The sequence below is a fragment of the Hirundo rustica genome, chromosome 16, assembly GCF_015227805.2.
Source record: "Hirundo rustica isolate bHirRus1 chromosome 16, bHirRus1.pri.v3, whole genome shotgun sequence".
NCBI classification, from domain to species: Eukaryota; Metazoa; Chordata; class Aves; order Passeriformes; family Hirundinidae; genus Hirundo; species Hirundo rustica.
In genome coordinates, this window is record NC_053465.1 from 6,250,084 (window position 1) to 6,272,307 (window position 22,224).

General features: G+C 45.7%; 1 protein-coding gene across 1 annotated transcript; it reads right to left on the reverse strand.

Moving 5' to 3' along the window:
* Positions 1-3,290: 3,290 nt before the first annotated feature.
* Positions 3,291-15,419, reverse strand: PCMTD2 (protein-L-isoaspartate (D-aspartate) O-methyltransferase domain containing 2). Its single transcript, XM_040080078.2, has 6 exons — positions 15,201-15,419; positions 12,535-12,863; positions 11,177-11,279; positions 9,240-9,411; positions 8,285-8,408; positions 3,291-6,791 (listed from the first exon to the last, which is right to left on the reverse strand). Exons 1-6 carry the CDS (start codon positions 15,410-15,412, stop codon positions 6,409-6,411), a joined length of 1,323 nt encoding a protein of 440 aa, XP_039936012.1. The 5' UTR covers positions 15,413-15,419; the 3' UTR covers positions 3,291-6,408.
* Positions 15,420-22,224: the final 6,805 nt, after the last annotated feature.

Genomic DNA, 22,224 nt, shown 5'->3' on the forward strand with positions numbered 1-22,224 from the left:
TTAAGGCAGTTTGACAGTCCAACCGCCCACCCTCTGCCATTCTGCACATCACCGGAGATCGCACTGTCCCCACCCCTCTCTAATTGTGGCGCTGAAATACAAACTCTTCATTTTGATCTATTTTCGCCTTGCTGCTCCTTTTAAGCAGCAAGTTAACTCCTCGCCTTCTCCTCAGGCATCTGTCTGAAAGCACAATGCACCTCCATGGACAGCAACCAAAAAATGACCTCGTGCTTCCAGGGCTGAGATGGGATGCAAAAGATCCAGGGTCAAGGTTTTCATGTCAATTTTTTTTTTTAATATTTTTTTTTTTTTTTTCCCCCTCGCACACTCTGCAAACTAAAGAGTCTTATCTAACAGCCTATCAAATGTATTGTGCTGTAAGACTTTCAGGAAAGAGGCTGTCTGTAATTGCGTGTAGTTACAACATCAATCAAAAATACGCCTCCAACCATTGAGCGGGCACGGGATGTAACAGATCCCAGGGATTTTAAAAGGGAGATCACTAACAGAGATAAATAACCTGCAAATAAAGACAAAACGCCACCCTGGAATCTGTAAAGTTTCTTAGGCAGAGTAAAAGCTGATTCATTTCAAAGGTCTTTGACCAAGTATAATTTCTTTCAACAAGGATGTCATTTGGAAAAATGTCAGGGTTTTTGAGAAATTCAAGGCAACTGAGGGGTAGAGAGGGAAAAAAAACATGAAATCAACGGAGTTTGAACTGTAGGAAACATAATCCTCCATTTGTTTCTCCACACTGGATGATAAAATTAAGATGCAGAAGGCAGGATTTATTTCCAGTTGAATTAATCACCTTTATATAAATAAGCTACAGTGAAACCGGCTTATCTTTAGGTTTCAAGCTATTACTGCACAAGATCCTAAGTGTATGGGCTGGGCACGAGTGAGGCATCAACACACATTAGGATATAAAGGTACTCGAGGAATTTCCAACACGGCACCATCCCAAATAACCTGGCAGGTCACGTGAAAGCTTCCCATCAACCTGCACATCTGCTCTGTTCCGTACACTACAAAATAATTAATGTGGCAAAGAAGACAAGAGTGACATTTAGACCTTCCTGGTTCAGATTGTGTGTCACCTGAGCGTTTGGGGAGAGGGTTGAGTTTGGGGTTCCACCTCAGATTTCATGCCATGGAAGGAAAAACATGTATTCTTTCGTCCAGCAAAGAAGATAATTATACTGCAGGCTTTCTGCACTTGGTCCTCAGGCAATGCCACAACTGAAATCGGAGCCAGTTCACTGAACTCATGGTTTTGGGCAGAGTGTCCTCTAGCGGCCACCCAACCCAACCCAACCCAACCCAACCCAACCCAGGCCAGCCCTGCTCACGAAAACGGGCTGTAAAAAGCCAAATTAGCATCTTCGGCCTTCATACAACAACTGGCAGCTGAAATCAGACTGCTCCGGTGAACAGGACAGGTTTTGATTCCACCGGGGCGTTAAGTGCATTAGAAGCACGTCCCCCACACGCATCAGACGACGCGCGGGACGTGAAAATGTTCCTGACTGAAGTTCTGTGTCCTGCCAGCCTCCTGCTCCCCACATCAGCTCCTTCCAAAGGACAGGGCAGCACAGCTGGTAGGAGCTGTTCTGCAATGCTGGGAAGATAAACAAAAACGCTGTCCCCAAACCATGCATCAGTTATTTTGGAGCCACCCTTTCCCCTGGCACATCCGGCCACTTTGCAAATACAAGGCTTTTGCTTTTTGACTCTGTGGTGCATAAACTGTGAGCTCTAAACAAACCCTCTGCAACAACAACAAAAAAAATCCCTTTTTATTTGTGTTGCAAAGAGGAGAGCTGGGCCAGGGCTCAGTCCCGTTCCTGTGGGATGAGTCCTGTCTGTGGAATTGCATTTCGGAGCCTGGCTGTGCTAGGGGGGAGCAGCTTCGGGATGGATTGAGGGGGATTTGCACACTGCTTTGTAGGAATGGGATCTGGAGCAAGTCAGACTTAACAGAGCACGGGGAACCATCTCAGAGCAAGAAGGCAAGTCCTGCAACCCACACACGTTCTGAGAAGCAGACCTTTACCACACCTCTCCTGCCTTGCCCATCTCCCCTCGTGATAAACGGGATGTTGGTGAGGGTTAAGGAACGCCAGCAATCCCAGGCCCCTTACTCTCACAGTAATTTGTCTTACTTTCCATCAACATCACAAATTCTTTAAAAAGGATTGTGCATCTCTGAGCAAGAACAAAATCTTATCTCCTGAACACCAGGAATGATGTCAACCCTTGTGTCCCATGTTCCAGCATTTCCAGCCCCTGTGACACAGGCTTTTCACACCTGTAGAAAGCAAGATAGTTGGGGGGGGTTCCCTCATGTGTTTTGGTTTTTTTCTCCCCCCTCACCCCTTGTTTTTTTAGTTTTAACTCTCCCTTCTGTCTCTTTTTCTTCAGCAGAAAGATTCCCCTCAGGGGACCTGCCCCCTCTCCACACCCCAGGGAACGGTGATGTTCTATGTTTTACAATGAGGTGAACATAAACATCATCTGACAAATTTAATTTCCTCAATACCATTTCCATGACACATCCACAGCTTTCCAAAGCAGAAAAGGATTTTCTTTCAGCACGCGTCACGTGAAGGAAAACATTAACGTTGAACTAATCTCCTGTTATAGCTGGGAAAAGGACATTTATCATACACACAGATGACAGGAAGAAACACACAGGCAATTATCCTATGGAATAAAGGTTAACAGATTCATTTAATTAGCAGCAGCTGTATTTGCTATTATGATCAGATTCCTACCACAGCTGAAACCAAAATATTGTTCTCAATACTGGAGAGATGAAAGCCTTGAACACCGCTCTTAAAACTCCGCGTTAATTAAACACTCAGACAGAGCCCGGGGACAAGAGGGGAGCTGCAGTTCAGAATGCACAGAACAAACTCTGACACCTTTGGTTCAGGCAACTCCTTGAAGTACAGAAATGGATGGAATCACCTTTTGGTATCTGTTGTTTGCAGGTCAAACAGCCAGGGAACTACGCTGACTCTTTAACCACTCTGACACATTAAATCTAGATCAGTCCTGTGTGTGCTGATCCCAAAATTCATCCTGAACAGCTGCACTACTTCAAAGTCTGGAACTCATCATTTGGTTTAAGAGATCACATTCTGAGGAGCTCATCTAAAACTATGCACCTGCACCATACTGTTAAGCATTTTTCTGCTGTTTTTGTGTCTTAAACTCCAATCATGGAAATAAACACTCACCTACAAAGTATCTTAATCACAACACGTTGCAAAGCCATGTTAAGAAGGCCAAAAAGTCTTTACTGAATTTATTGATACAGAAACACTCATTAATAAAGTTTAAATTGCATAACACTTCTGCATGCCTCAGGCCAACTGAACTCTGGTTCCTACACAGAGATATTTCAGCTTACACGCTCATGACGAAAGCAGCTTGCAGTTCAGTTCTTTTTGCAAATTTGCTGCAGGATTGAAACCTAAAAAGAGTCACATACAAAAAAAAGTGACAACTACTGAGAACACAAAAGGAAACAAAGCAGGTACAATTCCTGGACAGCTCACAGATGCAGACAAACCCAGCTCTGCCTCAACCCCTCTGTTAGAAATGCCTACAAAACTACAGTGCAAGTGCTTGTGCACAGGGAAAAGGTATTTACAATTCCCCTTTATTTACAGGCTATAAGCAATACTATTTCACAGTTATACATAAAATTTCTACTATCTATTTAGATGCGTTTAGATCTGTGGGGGTTTTTTTGGACAAGGGGACAATTTGACAACGTAGAACATAAATTTCCTATATATATTTATTTATTTATTCATCCTATCCAGCAAAAAATAGCAGTATTTATGCATCTTATAGAAAGCTACAAAAATCTAGCAAATGTAATAAAAAAGGCAAATCCGGTGAAAAAATCTGATAAAATACCTTTTACAACTGGGGCTGGGATGGGGATAAAAACCAAACAAGGGATAAATGAAAGATAATCCTCCCTCAAATGATCAGCTTTAGCAGAATCTCTGCAAGGCTTACTAACAGGAACCTGAAGTGTAATGGCATTTTTACAGGAACTTCTTTTAAAGTGTTGTGATTAAACTGAAGGATGACCTGGTAGCCAAAAGCAGGAGGCACCCTGGCCTATGGAGGGGTGTGGAAATTGTGCCACATTCCAGAAAGGCACATACCTGGCATGACACCCATTAAGCAGAATTTTCCAGCAAATAAAGAGGCCACAGCCTGTAGGGAAGCACTGAGAACAGCTACACACAGATTCGATTAACCCTCTATTTGCCACCACATTCAGGAATTGCATTTGCAGAAAGAAATTCATGGGAGTTGCCAGACTCCAACAACGGGGACGTGCAGGAAACCATCAGCTCAGCGGCCACAGAACTGCCCCACTGCAAATAAAGAAATCAAAATGCAAGGGAGCAAGATAACTTGGGGTACCATTGAGACCAGAAGTGGAGACAGGAAACCAGAGGTAAAACCCAGCCTATGACTGTGTTACGTGCCGGCAGCCACACGATAAGGAATATTCCCAAAGAGACACAAAAATCCTGTCAAGCAAGGAAAAGTTCTCCACTTCAGGCTTAGACATACAGGTTATTCATTTATTCTCAAAGCCACACAGAACTTTGAAACTATTTTTCATGAAGCAAGTCGTGCAACTCGGGACCATTTGGCAATACAGTCTTCACTGATTCCTCCTCAGAAAATGAGGAGAAAACACACATTAAAAAAAAACCCAAAAGATATCGAAGTGATACCAGCTTAAGTGCTTCTGATGGGGCAATGCCTTAACACAGCTTCATTACCAGCTGAGACAGAGCTTTTCATGCCCCCCAGCTTCAGGACTATTTCACATCAACACAATCTCCAGGGTTTCTCTCCAGCCTTTACCAGTTCAGGCACATTTTCCAAACAGGCTGAACCAAGTAAACCTCTTCTAAACACAGTATTTTATCATCCACAGACACGGTGGAGGCCCTGCTCCTGGAACTGCTCAAGGCCAGGCTGGATGGGGCTGGGAGCAGCCTGGCCTAGTGGAAGGTGTCCCTGCCCATGGCAGGGGGTTGGAACAAGATGGTTTTAAGGTCCCTTCCAACACAAAGCATTCTGTGATCCTATGATTCCATGGCATCTCCTTCCATCACCATGACAGAGAGATTTGGAATAAAAATTACAGCTCACATCCACAGAACTGCAGACTGACAAGTCCTCCCATATGAACCTGTTAAAATTTCTACTTCATTGCTGCAGGAATAAAATCACCTACGCAGCTGAGCAGCTTCACTCCACTGTGCAACACTTGTGAGCAAGTTGTATTCTGGCCACCTTGCCACAGCAGGGGCACACACACAGAACACCTGAGAACTGCCCCAGTTTGGCTCTCTAGGCTGCTCTCAGGTTCTGCAGACCCTCCACAAAACTCTGTTTGGCTGATTTACTGCTCAGGCTGGTGCTCTGCACCTCACTCTGCTCAGCCCAGACAATCTGAGTTATCTCACACGACAGCAAAACCCACAGGTACTGCTTTCAGCTTGCACAAACTCGCTGCTCTGCAGCTCTTCTCTACCCTCTTCCCCACTCTCAGAATTACTCTGAAAACATTTCCAGAGGAACAGTCCCATCCCTGACTACCCTTGCATCCTGTCAAACAGCTTTGCAATTCCTCCCTTGCCTCCACTGCTTTAAAAAGAACCACAAAAACCCAACTTGTTCTCTAGAAGAAGGTGTTTCCCATTAAAACCAGTATTTTGTAAAACACTTTTTACCGAAAAATTATATATAATTTACAAGTAAAATGGACCAGCCAAAGGGGAGCTGATGCTTTCCTTCTCATTCAAAACCTGGATGCCACATGGGTAATGCCAAAAATTCTTTCCTTTCTGTAAAAGTTGTGCTTTTCAGATTACTGGAAGAAATATGACTCGCCAGGTCAGGTTTTAACTAATAATCTTCATCCCCCATTAAACACACACCATGGCAAATACACGGCAGGTTTAGTGGGAGAGAGCACAGACAGGAAAGCTCTTTGGGGAACTGCTTAGGAGTTTTTCCCAACTGGTATTGGGTAGAGCAGCCATGAGATTTTTAGGAGCATCTCCTGCAGTTAGTTTCGAGGGAATTAAATCCTCCTTTCCATAAGCAGCTGAGCACTTCACCAACTTGCTTCCTAAGGAATCCCTGCTGTAGGATAAAACTATAGCACACAAGTGAGAAGAAAGAAGGAACTCAAAAAAGCTAGAATGTCGAAGTTTACAGCAGCCACATTCCCCAGCCAGCCTACTGCCTCGGGTGTCACATTCGCAGGCAAGCAAGTGGGACACGTTTGTCAAGCCCTAAGGAATACTTTATTCTCTGCCTACTTCCCACTTCCTAGAAGAAGGAAAACTACTTTTCCCTGTAATAAAGCAAGTAATACTTCAAGGGATCGGGCAAAGGCAGGCTCAAGACCTTTTCTCTCAAAAAGTTTACGGGAGGCTCTGGCTTTAGTTCCGAGGGTTTGGTGTCCTCCTCCTCCGGCCTCTCGTCCTCCATGTCCTCGCTGTTGTTGTTGTCGTCCGAGGGGCTGGAGATGCGGCTGGCGAACACCTCCTTGTCCAGGAACACGATGGTTTCCATGCGCCGGCGCCGCACCCGCCTCCGCTTGAACCTGGGCGGGTTCTTCAGCCCGTTCCCAGCTTTGCTCATCGCCTCCTGATGGATGATCTTCTTGATGGTGCCGCGGATGGCGATGCGAGCCAGGTCCTGCAGGCTGCGAACGGCCACGGGGGCTGCAAGCAAAGGAAACCCGTGAGCAGAGACGGAGGAACTGCCCCAGAAGCGCTCCCAGGAAAAACTCTCTTTGCTCAGATTAAATCAGGCCATTTGAATTCCCTGCTGGGATTGCACAAACGGCTCCATTCAGCTCCTGTCAACTCGGATAAACTGCGCTGCGACTTTCCAAACCAAATTTAATTGCGTGTTTCTCTCGTTAAAAAATTTCCTGCCTCGATTTCAAGTTCTCAATTATTCTACGATGCACATCTTAAAGATTGTATGAATGCAGACTTAGTGATGGGAGCTGTGACTGTTTAATGGCTTAGTATAAGGTATTTTTCCTGCGGTAGATAACTAGACCTGAAGTCTGTTTAATTATTCCATAAAATGATTTGTCTATTGTACAGTTCCTTCAGCTTTGCCAAGTTCTGCACTTATAAAACACAAGTACTATTTCTGCTCTTCAAAAACTGCTTCAGACTTAGTGGGTGAAGACAGGCTGGAAACCCCTTTGTAGAAGTAATTATAGAAACATTACAGTAAGTTACTGTATTAAAATGCCTCCCACATCCATGGCCTGGAAGATTATTTTGTCTTCTGCACTTACTTGCTGCCTGCCTAGAAATGCAGCAAAAAAATTTTAAAAAAAGTATAGATGCACACAGATCCACAAACTAAAACGAATTCAAACTGACACAAAAAGTCCCTGTCCTCTGCCAACAAGTGAGCTCTCCTGGGACCTGAATGGAAGAAGCAGGAAATAACTACATGTAATTTCTGTGCAGGTCTCACTACCAAGTGAGAACATGCTGAAACATGCACTTATTGGAATTTCTAGCATGCTGTGGACTGTTTCCTGAGCTCCTCTATGTCATGCAGACACCTTTCCAGGTTAAGACCAAAACCTGACTAATCTCTTTATGAAAGTACCCTGTCTTCATGTATTCCTAAGAGGCCTCTTGAGACTGAAGTCCTAATCTAAAGATTGGGGCCACTGATACGACCTGCATTTCACACAGCTAACCAAGAACTGCACAGCTTGTATCCCTCAAGCATTCCAGGTTCAGGATAATTCTGGATTGCTGGGGCTGAAAGTCTTTGGGTAGATAGAACATTTGTTCACAGGTACTGCTTGTGTATTTTCCCCTCCTTGTGGCACAGCGCCTGAGAACCGTGACAGGGTTTGATCATTCAGGGATGGAACAGAACGTGCAACGACACCCTGCAAAGTTCAGGTACAACTTCTTAAGAAATCATCTGTGTTTAGAATGATGGCCCAGTGGAAGGTGTCCCTCTCCACAGCAGGGATATTGGAATTAGATGATCTTTAAGGTCCCTTCCAGCCCAGGCCACTCTGTGAGTCCGTGATTTAGAATCTACTTCACTCAACTCCAATGCTTGCACAAGGACTTGGAGTAATTTTCCTTGAAAGGATTCCCAGGGATGTTGCAGCTCACAGCCAAGCAGCAGAAGGAGCTCCCCTATGCTCAGGAATGTCTGTACTCACGCAAGTGAACGAGCCTCGATTTTCCTGAATCTGCGTGGTTTGGCTGAATCAAAGGAGCAAAAGAAACAGCAAGGATCTTCTTTGTCTCCCAGGCAGAAGGACCAGTCCGAGTTATTTTAGTCAACTGAAGCAAAACAAGGAGATTACTGTCCATTGTGGGAACTACAGTGAGATTTTTGAACAAAAAAAATTAACAAATGACTTTTCTGCCTGGACAAGTCAAAGTACTGGAAGCTGCAACAATAAAAGGTGATCATGAGAAACAGTGTTGGTTTTTTGAAAACATTGGGAACTCCTTGCAGGAATTGGCCCTAAGTAACTTCATCTATTGCAACAGAGCATGGGCACTGGTAATTTGGGTCACTCTGCTTGCCCACTCTTCCTCCAGGCTGGACCAGAGCAGCTGTGTCTGACCTCCAGGAAAACTCCTGAGTCACCACGAGCACGTGAGCCTGAAAAGGTCTGCAGATCAAATCTCCTGCCCCAACCCACTGCACAGCCTCTTACCAGGAAGAAACCCTGCACCCTGCTCTTCTCATGTTCCCTGACAGAGGTAAAAGGTCAGGCACTTAACCCAGTTTTTACTAAAAAGAATCCACTTGTGAATAGGGACATCCTGCATGCTCCTTCAACAGCAAGTCAGGGGTGCAAAAGTTATGTTTTGCCATTAAGCATGCCATTAATAAATTATATAATTAAACAAAACTTTGCTCACATTTTCTGCAGTGTGGAAGTAAAATTGCAATTAACAACAGATTGCAACATATGAAAGACTGCAGAACTACAAATTTCTTAAATATTAGGAACGTGCAGAGTTCAGTCTTCAGTCATAGTGAAAACCGGTGCACTTAATCCTTTCTTCAGCCTGCCACAAGGGCAAGATAAAGGAACAGCTACTGACTAAAGCAAGATCAGAATTAAAAATAACTGAAATATAAGTGAAAGGGCACTCAACCTTCTCTTCTAGAGGCATGACAAGAATTCCCCCAACTTTCAACAAGTTCTTCATGTAGTCCTCATGCTCCTTCTGGACTCCAGCTCCACAGTAAACACGGTCATACTGAGTGCAGTCTGGAGAAATCTCTAAACAATTGCCTATGACAAAGGATGGCTCACAAAATTCAAACCTGAAAGTGAAAAAGACTTGTATTAGACAAGAATACGACAATTTGTAGAATAAATTATATTCACAAATCTGGAAAAATTGAACTATGAAAAACACTTGAAAAAACCCCCACAGTTTTACAGGATTTCTCCTCCAAAGCCCATCTATTACAGAGATTATTGTAACAGACCACAGCTAGAAGTCTCAAAACCACAGCAAAGTGAGGTCAGAATTTGTGGATTAAAATCTCCAAAGGATAAGGATGCATAATCTCACACTTGAGCTGCAGGTAACTCTTCAGAACGAGCTATTTTTAGTCACCTGATGCTGACTCAGTCGTAATATGCAAATATTAGACTCTGCTTCCAAATGTCAAAGTCTTCTAAGGACTGCACCTGGGTTTATCTTTGCATTTTCAAAAGCTTTTAACTAGTTTTCAGACGTGGGGAATTACCACCTGATGCTACAGAAGTAAGCTGTGCTGAAACCAATGGAAGTTTTGCCAGCAGCTTCAAAAGAACTGTGATTTCACCCTTCATAAAAAAGACTTCTTGCCTACAGTACTTCTGACTCAGTTTAAAAGAAAAATGAGTGATTCTCTGATGCCTCTGGTTTTTTTTTACAAGCTCCAAAACTCTCTAAGTTTTAAGCCCTATGTTTAAAGGCTGATTTTGGTAGAAGTTGTCCCACACATCCATTCTTTTACTGGTATCATGAGTGGCAGCTCAACATAGCACCTATTTATCCCTAAATGCTTCCTGGAGCTTTCTGGGTTTGCAAAGAGTGCTGGACATTCAAAGCAGCCAGAGAACAGTTCCTGCACACGCTGTTCCAGGAGCACAACCCAGCAGACATCACTCAGCAAAGCAAAATTTCCAGGCATGCTTTTCTTAATTCAGCTTGCTTTTGCTCCACAGCTATATTTGTCTGGAGAGAGAAGAAAGTCTTTCTTAAAACATCTCCTCAAACAATAGCAATGTGATTGAAAAAAACCCTGTTGAGCACCATCCATGCTGGAAACTTTCAGTCTCCTGCCAACATGCAGAAAATACAACCCCTTCCTCAGCAGCTTCCCAGGGCAGCAGGAACAGCAAAAGGCTGAGCAGCCTAAAATCTTGCATGTCATGATTTTAATTTTCTTCCTCCCAGGAGAGGAGGATATCAGGTATTCACAGATGCTTTGCTTCCCCCTTTGAACAAACTGTGAAACAGATCCAAAAATGTGACAGCCACAACTTTTATTGCTGAGGTTACTATTGGCAGTGGTTATCTAGCTGGGAAGTTATTACTTGTGACAGCAGCAGAATGGAGGGTCTAAGGAAGAACATAAATCAAATTCCAGGCAGTTTTAGTACCAACTTAATCATCATAAAACTACCTTCATATTTTAAAATGCCATTTTTCCTTCTTCTCAAATAAAACATATGAGGCCACCACAAAAACCAGTTCATAATTTCATCACCATGCAGGCTCTCGGATCACAAGCACAACCAAGTATTGTTATTCGCAAGTTTTAAGCTGCTACTGCAAGTGCATTTAAAAATAAACTTCCTCAGCTCCCTCTAAGCCCTGCAACATCAGCACTGCTATTAAAAACACTGCAAACATTTCTGAAACTTCCCCACGACACACACAGGCTTCCAAGGTCACACATTGCAGCTCAGCAAGCCTAAGGAGCCTGAATCCTCAGATTACCCTGAATCCAGAGGGGCCACATGGGAGCAAGAACTGCCCTGAGTAAAGCCAAGGGCACAAAATTAATCCCAACAGGCATTTTGCATTCTTACTTGTCAAAGCTGTCGCTTGTTTTAATGAAAAAGTCCAATTTCTGCTTCGCGTACTCGATCACGTCAGAGTGAAGCTCCACACCGTGGTTAACCCCGAAAGGACCTGCAAGTGCAGAACACCAGGGAATGGCAACAGCAACAACAGAAAATCCAGCAGGATTAATACACGTTGGGTTCCTTCCTCCAGCAGATTGTTCCATGAGTGCCAGAGTCGGTGTTTGTGTAGGGTCAGCCCTCTCACTGCTACAATGGGATTTGCAACCCTATACCTGCAATTTCTGGCAGCAAATGAGCCACTTGTGCACAACTGATTCTGAATCCTTTGCTCTAACTATGGAGGAAACTTCTCTGTAACAGGGAAACACTGATGCCATTGCTGTGAAAGTGACCACCTGGAAAAAAATCCCAGTGGCCTGCATGTTTTAGCACATCCATGTTATTTTTATACCCCCTGGCTGAGATGCTAAAAATCTCTGCAATTAATCAGGAACAGTCATCATACACTGTACCTCAATTAACAGCAAAAATGAACTGGAAAATACAGAAGTTGTTCAGCATTCATGCTTTTTACTCAGAACTGACAGGGTGACTTTTACAAATGAATATAGAAGCCTGGAGTTACATATTGGTATTCAAAATAATGTCAACAAATCTAGGAGAAAATCACAAATGGGAAATGAGATTTTACCCTGAGAATAAACCTCCCAGCAGTTAAAACTCTGGACAATTCCCCAAAATTTAAGTAAGTACCCTATAGCCACTTGCTATCCATCCTGGTGGCACAACTCTGACTGAAACACTGCAGGGAGAATTTAAATTGTCCAGTCACACTTGGATGATTTGGTTTGTGCACTGTAGATGTGGTCACAAAATCAGTTTTGCTGCACCCAAATGTTTTCCAGAGAATACTCCCATCTGTGTGGTGGGGAATTAAGAGTCGAAAGTGGATCTCAAACATATCTCAGCCCAGACAGGACTGTGAACACAAACCAGGCATGGAGCAGCTTTTTATGGACTTGCTCAGTCCCAGTTTCAACTCTGTATTCCTGATCCTGACCTGGGGTCTTGCTTAAGGGGAAACAAACCCAGGTTTGTGTCCAGACCTGCAGGAATCCACTACAGCCACCTCTGGAACTACATTGCTGCCTGTTCTGATCTGCCACGGAAATCTGGATCCCATCCAGCTCCAAAGAGAAGGCTGTGAGAATCCTGATAAATTGCTGAGCTGGATTAATGCATTCTTTACTTTCCCAGCTACCTTTTTAGCTCCATTAGTGGAGGAATGCCTCATCCCCCATTTCAAAACCCATTTTGAAAGCTCTAACACAAGCAGTTAACGTGACTGAAGAGGTATTTACCCAGGATGAGTCCAACCATGGAGCTCAGATAACCAGTGCCACTGCCAAGGTTCAGGAAGGACAGCCCTGGTTGCAGGTCCAAGGCTTCCATCACCTCTGAGTAAATGCACGGTGCTGAGAGATGAATATTTCCATGCTTCCATGCCAAGTCCTTGTAGGCATTGTCTTTGAACTCTTCCAGGTAGTAATCTGCCCGATCAATGGCTCGGAATGCCTGTTCCACCAGCTCTGTCCTGATGTACTGGGCCTCCTTCAGGTTATCAATTAATTCATCGTTATCTTCTCCCGCACTCACAGCTCCTCCCATCTTCAGCAGCCTCCTATAAACGCTAAAAGTGAAATAACAACAAAGCAAGGTGAGGTACAGAACACGCACTCCAACAGTAAATTATGCTGCTGTACATGGAGCACTTTGAGGGAGGTCTTTACGTACTCCAAGGGCCACAAGCTCCAGAAAAACCTCAGTGCTCCCATCCCAACAATGGAAAACAAAATGCAGCAGATCTGGAATCCAGTACCTGACACCAGCGGGGGGGAAAAAAATAAAAAAATCACAATAGGCAATTTCAATGTGCAAGGCCTGTCTTCAAACCCTCCCATCGTTTTACCAGCACATCAGCTGAACCCTTTTATATAAAGGATTATTCCAGCTCCTGCGCTTAGGGGTCATTTTTCACTGCAAGCCCAAACAACACGGCAGGTTTGGGCTGTCTGTCAGAGCTCCTGTCACACACAAACCTTTCACCTCTAACAGCACCAATGGCAACTGAAGAGACCGAGACACAGGCAGAAAATCCAGAAAAGGCTCAAATTGCATTTCCTTTGAACGTGCATCAGGATGCTGATTGCACAGAGGTTCAAAATACCCAACAAAATTCTGACCTGTCAACCCTGCTTGCTTTGGCAAATGCACTTTAGCAAATGCATTTTCACACAGCTCATCTCCGGAGCCTGAGCCACCACCATTAGTAAAGCACTTAATGACACAGCCAGCAGCTCCAGAGAGAATTCCCACTGCAGCCTACAGGTTTTAAAGGAAAACGTATAGGGGAACAAATCCACTCAAAATTAACCTGGCTTCTTCTCCCCTTCTTGTATCTTAAGGAAAAAGAATCCAGTCCAGAAAGCACGGCATGATTTTTAAGACGTGTTTATTTACAAAGCCTTTCCCTGCTCACAGTAATAACCAGGAAGCAGCAGCTTTGGAGTTCATTCCTGGGATCAGAAGATCTGCCTACAGCGAAATTGTTGGGGTTTATTTGTTACATTCAGCCAGAGCAAATTACACACTTTCATTTTCTCAGGAAACAAAGCAAAGCTACAGGACTCCAAGGAGATTTCACAGTTGTTCAAATAACACACCGTTCTGATTACCTGTAGAGGCACACAAAACAGGATATACTTAGGCAGGGAACCCGAGCCAGGTCTTAATCCATTCATGTCTCAAACACATCAATCCAGTTCAAGACCATTAATAACACTGGAAATAAAACACCACCACTCCACTTTCGGCAGTTACTCCTTCATTTTCTCTACAAAAAATGATTGTGTTTTATTATTTCGCAGTGGGAACACATCAGGTTGAAAGTTCAGGTGGGTTAATCTACCAATTATTTTATCCCCCTCCTCTTACACACAAAAAAACTCATTGCATTTGCAACATAGGGCTGCCTGCATCTTTGGCGTTTTACTTAATGTTCCACATTAAAATACTCTCCCCGCCAAGGATCTTTGATTCCCTTGACTTTCTTTTATATATTTTTGTTCTTAGGCTTCCTTCATTCTTTCACTCTTTTTTGCCATTTAAAAAAAAAAAAAATCTACATTTTTAGATTTAGAGCACGAAAAGGAAATTGTGCCTTTAACAGTGCTCCACTTTGGATCCCCAACAAATTCCTGCTGGTGTACGCAAGCCCCACTGGGACAACTGGTCTGACCTGGTTTCAGCTCAGCTCCATGGACAACAAGTGCTCCTCCATGCTCTACACCATGGAAAACAACAACAAACACGGCTGGCTGAGACATTTTCATAATGGGATCAAGGTGTGACAGGTGTCAGTCACTTCTGCAATCACCACTTTCACTGGACATTAACTTACTTCCAGTAAAATGCAGGTTTTATAGGCAGAACTTAATACTCTGGTATTCGAACTCCTCTCTTCGTGTGATTCCACGCATTCGCTTAACTTGGTGGAAAATGGGAACCAAGCAGGGCTTATTTTTATTAAACTTTTCAAAACAAAACTCGCTCCCTCCGCAGCGAAACCCCGGGAGCATTTTTCCTCACTTCTAAGGCAAAACAGAGATTTCCCCAAATCTGAGCAAGGACAAAGTCCACAGGCAGAAAATTCGGACCGCTGCCCGAGAAGGAGACATCAAAGGCGGCTCTGCGTGTTGAAACATCCCCTCGTTGCCATCTTCCCCTGTGAGAAAAACAACCCAGAACAAACCAAGCGCCCAGCCCGACGCCTGGAACAAAACACTGGAGCGGTTCCTGCCCAGGCACACCAGCACCGCCCGACGCTCGGAGCAGGGCTCCGAACAATGCACAGGGCACTGAAATGCGGCTGCTCCCCGCCAGCACATCTCCGGGGCACCCCTGCCCCGACACGGCACTGGGAGCACGAAAGCGGAGCTTATCCAGCGATTGAAGACAACAGCGGTACCTCAAAGGATGGCTCGGCTCCGTTCGGCTCCGTTCGGCTCGGCTCGGCCCCGTTCGGCTCAGCTCGGCTCCGTTCGGCTCGGCTTCGGCTCCGTTCGGTTCGGCCCGTTTCGGTTCGGCTCGGTTCGGTTCGGCTCGGCTCGGCTCAGCCGAGGCCGGCGCGCTCGGGCTGTAAACACTACCCAGCTGAGCGCTGGCCGCGGCACTGCGCATGCGCGGAGCGCACCATCGCCGCGGGCCAGGGGAGAAGGAACACACCACTGCTGCCCGGCGGAGGGCGCAGTCTGGGCTGTACCACGCAGAGCCGGCGCGGGGGGCAGGACTGTACCACGGCGAGGATGGAGCTGCCGGGAATTGCCTTCATCAGATACGGGGAAAACTTCCGGCAACTTCTCCCAGAAGGCACGCCGCTACCAAAATTAGCCAAGCACACTCATTGTAGCATACCAGGACCAGACACAGGCTGTTTTTCGCATCGCAAAGCTCCTGGGAGCATCTCCCCATCCCAGCGTGGATGCCTTTCCCAGTTCCCGGACTCTCTGCCCTTCCCAAGGTTCTTGTTCCCAGCACAAGGCTTCATCTCCACACGTGCTCCTCTAGCTCATTGCCCAGTTGTCCCAGCTGTCCCAGTCTTGGTGCAAGCGATGGTGCTGTGACAGTGCCTTGTCCCAGCTCCCGGTGCGATTGGCGCATCCCGGGATGCGGGAGGGATGCAGGGAGCGAGGCACTGGGAGATGCCGGTGCGCTGCTGGCACACACACACACATAGCATCTGAACCTCCTGTGTGAAGCCTGGCCAGCACCAGATGTTCTGGTATCATTAGTCAGGCTCGACAAAAATCATGGGAATTTAGGAAAACAAAAACAAAAACAAACAACAAAGAAAAACCTGTGGTGGGAACTGGTTGATATTCTTCATTTTGAGACGACAAACATCCAAATTTAGTCACATGCTCAGATTTTTTTTTTTTTCTTTTTTTCTGCACACATTAACGCCAGATGTGAATTTACTGAGGGATAAATAAGTGAGATAGAGATTCACCTGATTCCAGGGTCTGGGGCTTGAAGGAAACACGGAATGTTGTGAAATTTCACAATATCTGACATGCCATTCATTTCGTGAAGGATCCCTGTCCCGTAACTGAGTGTTAGGCCACAAATTTAAATTTTACACGCGTGTGAGCTCCTTCAGTGACCTGGAGAAAAAGTGTCTCCTGTCACCTGTTTAAGACTGAGAGAAATTATCCTTTAAAGGTGCGTGTTTGTTTTCATGTGTAAGTGACCCACCCAGCATTGGCTGATGCTGCAGATGAAATAAAATTGTCTGGACTGGACTTGGATCTAAGACTTCATATGGCTGCAAAATGAGAAGGAATAACTGCAACAAGACAAGAGGTCTCTTAATTCAAGTTCTCTGGAAATGAATTGTGGGGGGAAAAAAAAAAAAAAAAGCTGTCTTGGCAGACACAACAAGCCTGCAGTAGAAAAAAAAAAAAAAAAAAAGAATTACCCTGGTAAATGAGACTCAAATAAGAGAAAGTGAATCAGCATCCGAGATTTATTTATGCTTTAAGGTGATTATCTCAGCTCCCTTCATTAACGTGATAACAGCAGACTCTGCAAACAGGCACAGGGTAATACTGTAGATGTCTGCACTTTCATTTTGCAGAAGACAGCTGCCTGGGAGAATGGGATTATTTGTGGAGAGCCAGCTCTGAAACTCCTCCTTGCTGATTCAAGCGAAACAGGCCCTGGTGATTGCACTCTCCTCATCTTTCACACGGAGAATGCTCAGGGATAATGGCAACGCGCTGGAAACTGCAAACGCAGGACACACAAACTCCTTGCACGTGTGATTCCATTCAGCATCTGCTCCCTTTGCTGCTGGCATCACTTGAAAAATAGCAGTTGGGCTTTGGTTTCTTGGTTTTTGGGCTTGTTTTGTTTTTTGTGCAAAAAATTGTTAAAGTAAAAGCTGGGTAAAAAAAAAAAAAAATTGCAGTTGTTGCTAAGGCGGCGGTGCTGTCAGCAGAGAGCTCACAGGGGCAGAGGAGAGCACTGCTTGTGCCTCTTTCTGGCAGCAACGGGTCCTCAGGAAGCCCAGTAAGAACCTGGGGAGTGTTTTAGGCATTCCCAAATACGCTGTCCCCTCCTGGGTGTGTTCATGACTCCTAGCAGCCTTAAACTTCCGAGATCAGTGAGGCCTGCAGCTCGTGTTCCCAGCCAGAGAACGACAGGGATTAGCCAGGAGAAACACGCAGGGAGGGTATTTCCCCACTGCAGGTCCCCACCTCACTGCCTGCGCCCCAAACACGCCAGGAGCACAGCCGTGGGGAGGGAGCAGCTGAAAGGACAGGGTCACCCCAAGGGACGGGTTGTTTCCTGCACCTCTGAGTCCTGCAGTCTGTGCCGCACGCGGCCCAAATCCCTTGTGCCACGCCGTGCCCACGCAGCCACGCTGGCACCGCTCCGGGGGCTCATCCCCAGCTTCCCACGGCTTCTCCTCCCCTAGCAGCTTTTCCCCCATCTCTTTTCTTTGAGGATGTAGCTGTGGCTGGAAACACACCCATGGGCGTCAGAGCACGGAGCTGCAGCCCTGGAGGATACTAACAATTACCTGTTAGTATTACAAAAATCCACGCATTGCAAAAATCCCCACATTGCAAACATCCTTTTTAGGAAAAAAAAGAGCGGTTGGGTGTTTCGTCATTCCACAGGTCCCCAGCTGCTGATTGTCTGTGTTTCTTCTTTCCCTGCTCTTTACAAAGTCCCTCCTTTCCTCCTCACAGCTCCCTGGGGCTTCCTGAGCCCGGAGTTGCGGTCAGGAATAAACAGATCCGTGACTCTCTCCTGTCTACAAACACCCGTGGGCAGCTGCCCCTGGCTTGGAGAGCCCCAGCACGCCCTGGCAGTGCCGAAAGCAGAGCAGGATAAGGAGAGCAGGGGCTGGTGGCACTGGAATCACAGCGTTTGTGTCCCAGCCGTGCACCACAAGGTGTCCCCAGCAGTACAGGCATTGCCGCGGGGCGCGGAGGCGGCACCTCAGCATCTCCGGGCTGGGGCAGGGCAGGGTCCCTCGCTGGCACAAATCCCTACTCGCAGCAGCCACAGCCTTACCAGGGAGAATCCGTCTCCATCCCTCATTAGCTGAGATGATTGCTGAGAGCGAGCAATTTTTACGATGCCAAGCCAAAGCCAAGATTTTCCTTGTCTTTTTTTCCCCGTGTTTCACAGCTTCCACCTTCAATTTTTTTTAGGACCAATTTCTTTAATAAATGTTTTCAAAACAACAGTCAGCATGAATTAACTTCTGAACTCTCAGCGATGCTGAGTTAAAATGAGATGATTTCATTTATTTGGAAGATCAAACAGCAGAAATGCATTTTATCCCCCAAACCGGGGCCCAGCAGTCTGAGCTGACCTGCAGCCTGGCGATGCAGATGGTTAGTTAAGTCAACGGGGTAATTAGTGAGTGACAGGAGGACTCACATAAATTAAGAGCTGGGGGAGCATTAAATCATAGGGGTATATTTTCACCTTTTTTTTTTTCATTTTGTGAAATATGCTGCGTTGCCTTTTCTGTGGTCAGTTTGGCTCTATAGCACTTTCATATGCAAATATTCCATATATGCATATGCACACACATGCATCTATGCAAATACATGCAGACATACGCATTGACACTGGAATTAATATTAACACACTGACAGCAAATCGCTTGAGATCCTCCTGCCCGTGCAGAGGATTTCTATATTTATATATATGTGTGTGTGTGCGTGTGTGTCCTCTTGCTTCACTTCATCTCAGGGCTCTGTGAGTAATTGCTGAAGCAAGAGGAAGAACATATGTCTTGATTTCCACTGGATTGCACCACACATAACCAGTGCCACATGGAAAAAGGACTCCTAAAGCCCTGGATTCATCTCACTTAAGTGTGTCATCGAAGGAAGGCAGCCAGGAGATGCTGCAGCCTGGCTGGGGGTGGGAGAAGGTGTCACCAGACATCCCTGACAGTGGGGACACGGAGCAGAGAAGTGCTTCACATCCTCTTGGTACTGCCAGGAGCAGCAGCGAGCCCAGCTCTCAGTCCTGTGCCTCTGCTGCCTTGTTGTGGCCCATCTGCCATGATTTAGGAGGCAGCTCCCAAAAAAAATCCCAGAGATCAAGCTTTTCATATTGATGGAGGAAGAAAACCATTCCTGGATCTTTTGAGTGATCTGTGGATTAAATAAAATCGATGGGTTTTATGGATTTATAAATAGTAAAAATGCCATCAGATGGCAGCCATATCAGACTTCCCTCCTTTGCCTTTGGCAGACCTACATGTCCTGCCTGCAGACTCACTGGTCTGGCTGAACCAGACACATTTCTCCCTTCAAAGACCACGGGGGCACATCCATCCTGCTCAGCAGGCCCTTCCAAAACCTCCCTCCTCCAGCAACAGGAAAACATCTTCAAATTTCCAGCGGAAATTTATTCCTGGCCAAAACGTGTCTTATTTGCTCTCCCACCCATATATCCTCTAACATAAATCATTCCCCTTCCTCTCACCCTGAATGTATTTATGAAAAGTAATCATATCCCCTCTTAACCTTTGTTTTTCTAGGCTAAACAAGCCAAGCTCTTTTAATCTCCTCTCCTAAGATAGGATCTCGGTTCTGTTAATCGCTCTGCCAGTCCTTCTCCGCACCTGTTCAAGGATAAATTAATCTTTTCTTTTTCCAAGGAGACATCCCAGAACTCCACACAATATCCCACATGAGGTCATACCAATGCTGATATTTCTCTGCATCTGCCAAGTAAATTGTTTGTTGCATGAGACTTTCTGCAGAACAAATGGAAAATAGACACAAACCCATAAATTAATAACCATAACACAACCTTAAACATAACAGAACCTTGCTCAAGGAGATCTCTGTGTTACTGGGGCTTGCACTCTGCTCCTTTGCATTTGTGGGTGCAGGTCCTTAACAGGCCTTAATCAGTGGGTTTCCATATTTCACTTACCCCAGATGAGCACCAGAACCTCGTATTAAAGGAGGCGCTGAGGAAAGCCTTTCCTGTGTTCCCCTCAGCCTTTGCTGTGGCAAAACATCCTTTGAAATCACAGCTGAGGGTTTGAACTGTGGAGATGCAGAGTCAAATGATGAAAAACATTTTGCATTCGTCTCTTCTCTTTTCAAAATGATTTTCCAGTTTTACTCGGGATTTAATTAAATTTCTGTGACCCAGGCAGGGAGTTCAGCCTTTCTTGATTAATGCTCTTTTAAGTGGCTCTGCTGATAAGAATTTAGCATCAACAATTGAGCTAACAAGCCCCAGTGAACAGTTTATAGCAGGAGACTAATTCTATTAACACTTTGCAATGTCAGGACTCCACTTTGAGCTCAGAGCTGAGAGGAGAGATGGGGGAGAGGGAGCAAATGTAAAATTTGGCAACTAAATCATCAAGATTCAGCTTATTTGTGGGCAGAGCTCATCTAGAAACTATTTTAGCTGACAAAATCAGAATTTCACCTGTTCCTTTTTTTTTTTTTCTCCCTCCTGACTGATGTTCTGCACTTTTTTGGCTCGTTGTGATAAGGGCTGGGAATAAGGAGCGGAACTGAATGGCAGCATTGATAAGAGAAATGAAAGGGTAACGTGATGACATGATACTGGAGTGGGGCCTCTGCAGTTAGCCCTGTCTGTGCTGGATGTGTACTGCAGTACAGGATGGTCAGGACAGAGATGCTTGTGCTGACAGTTTCAAATTAGTCTGCTGTGAGAGAAAAATTGAGGTGAATGCTCTGCAGAAACCTTTCTGTAACTTTTTGGGTGACAGTAGAAATATCTTCAAGGTCTGTTGTGATTCACAAGAATTTTCTCTCTCCTTTTCCTTCTCTTCCCCTAAAATCTCACTCTGTGGCACAAAGTCTTGGCCAAGATATTGCAGATCCATCCATCCAGAGCTTCTCATCTCTAACACATGGACACCCAGGTTTGGACTTGTCTGTTTTGATCTGCCTACAAATCTCCTGCGAGAATCTCCTTTGTGGGAGCCTCAGAAGCCAGAGCATTATTTCACAGCTGTTGTTTTCCTTTCTCACCTGGACAACACAGGTGCCTTTCTCCATCCCTGCCCACCATCTCTCCTCTTGACCTTTCTTACTTCCTCCAGGCGCTCACTTAGGATTCCCACTCATTCCTGCTTTGCCTGGGATCAGTCCTGTGGCTCTGCAGCTCACCAAGGCTGGAGGAGGATCGGGATGCCCATGGACAAAGGGGCTCTTCCATGGCTGGTGGCTGAGCTGTCACGGCAGGAGCCCCCAGCACCCTTCAGTACTCCCTGAGCTGTTTCCCCTGCCTGTCCCGGGAACAGGGGTGACACCAAGTGCTGCTGGAGCTGATCCCTCCCAAAGGAGTCAGCAAGTCAGCAGTCACAGGCCAGGCAGGGCTGGGTGGCTGCACCCGTGTTCATCCATGCCGTGGTTGGTGTTCACAGGCTGTGCCCGGTTTTAGTTTATTTATTTTACAGAACAGGCTAATGATTCTATTCGATTATTTAGGGAATATGATCACCTTTGCTGTCAGTGCAGTCATCAAGGAGGATTAGCGGTGTTTCAGCCCCTCATCAGCTGTGATGTCCCACGTCACACACACACTGCTCCTGCTCAAACCCCGCTCCCTCAGCTGACACCTCTTTGCTGTCCCTGGACCAAACCGGTGACAAAACATGCCAAGGGTGCACAGCTGCCCTCCCTCCCTCTCCCCCATGACTTTTGCTACAGCACCACTGCAAATTGTAGCTGTCAGCAGGGGAGCACACTCATCAGGGGCCTCCAGCCGTAATCACTGCAAAGCGGATGCGTGGATCTAAGTCCTGGATGCTCCCCAATATCGAATCACAGCAGGGACCCAGCTAATACCCTTGTTCCCTCTCCTGAAAACGTGAAGACCCACTGAGAAATCCTTGATGAGGGAGGCTCAGACAGCGCTCCCGACCTCTCAGGACAAGAGGCAGCCAAAGCTTTGGTCCCCAAAGG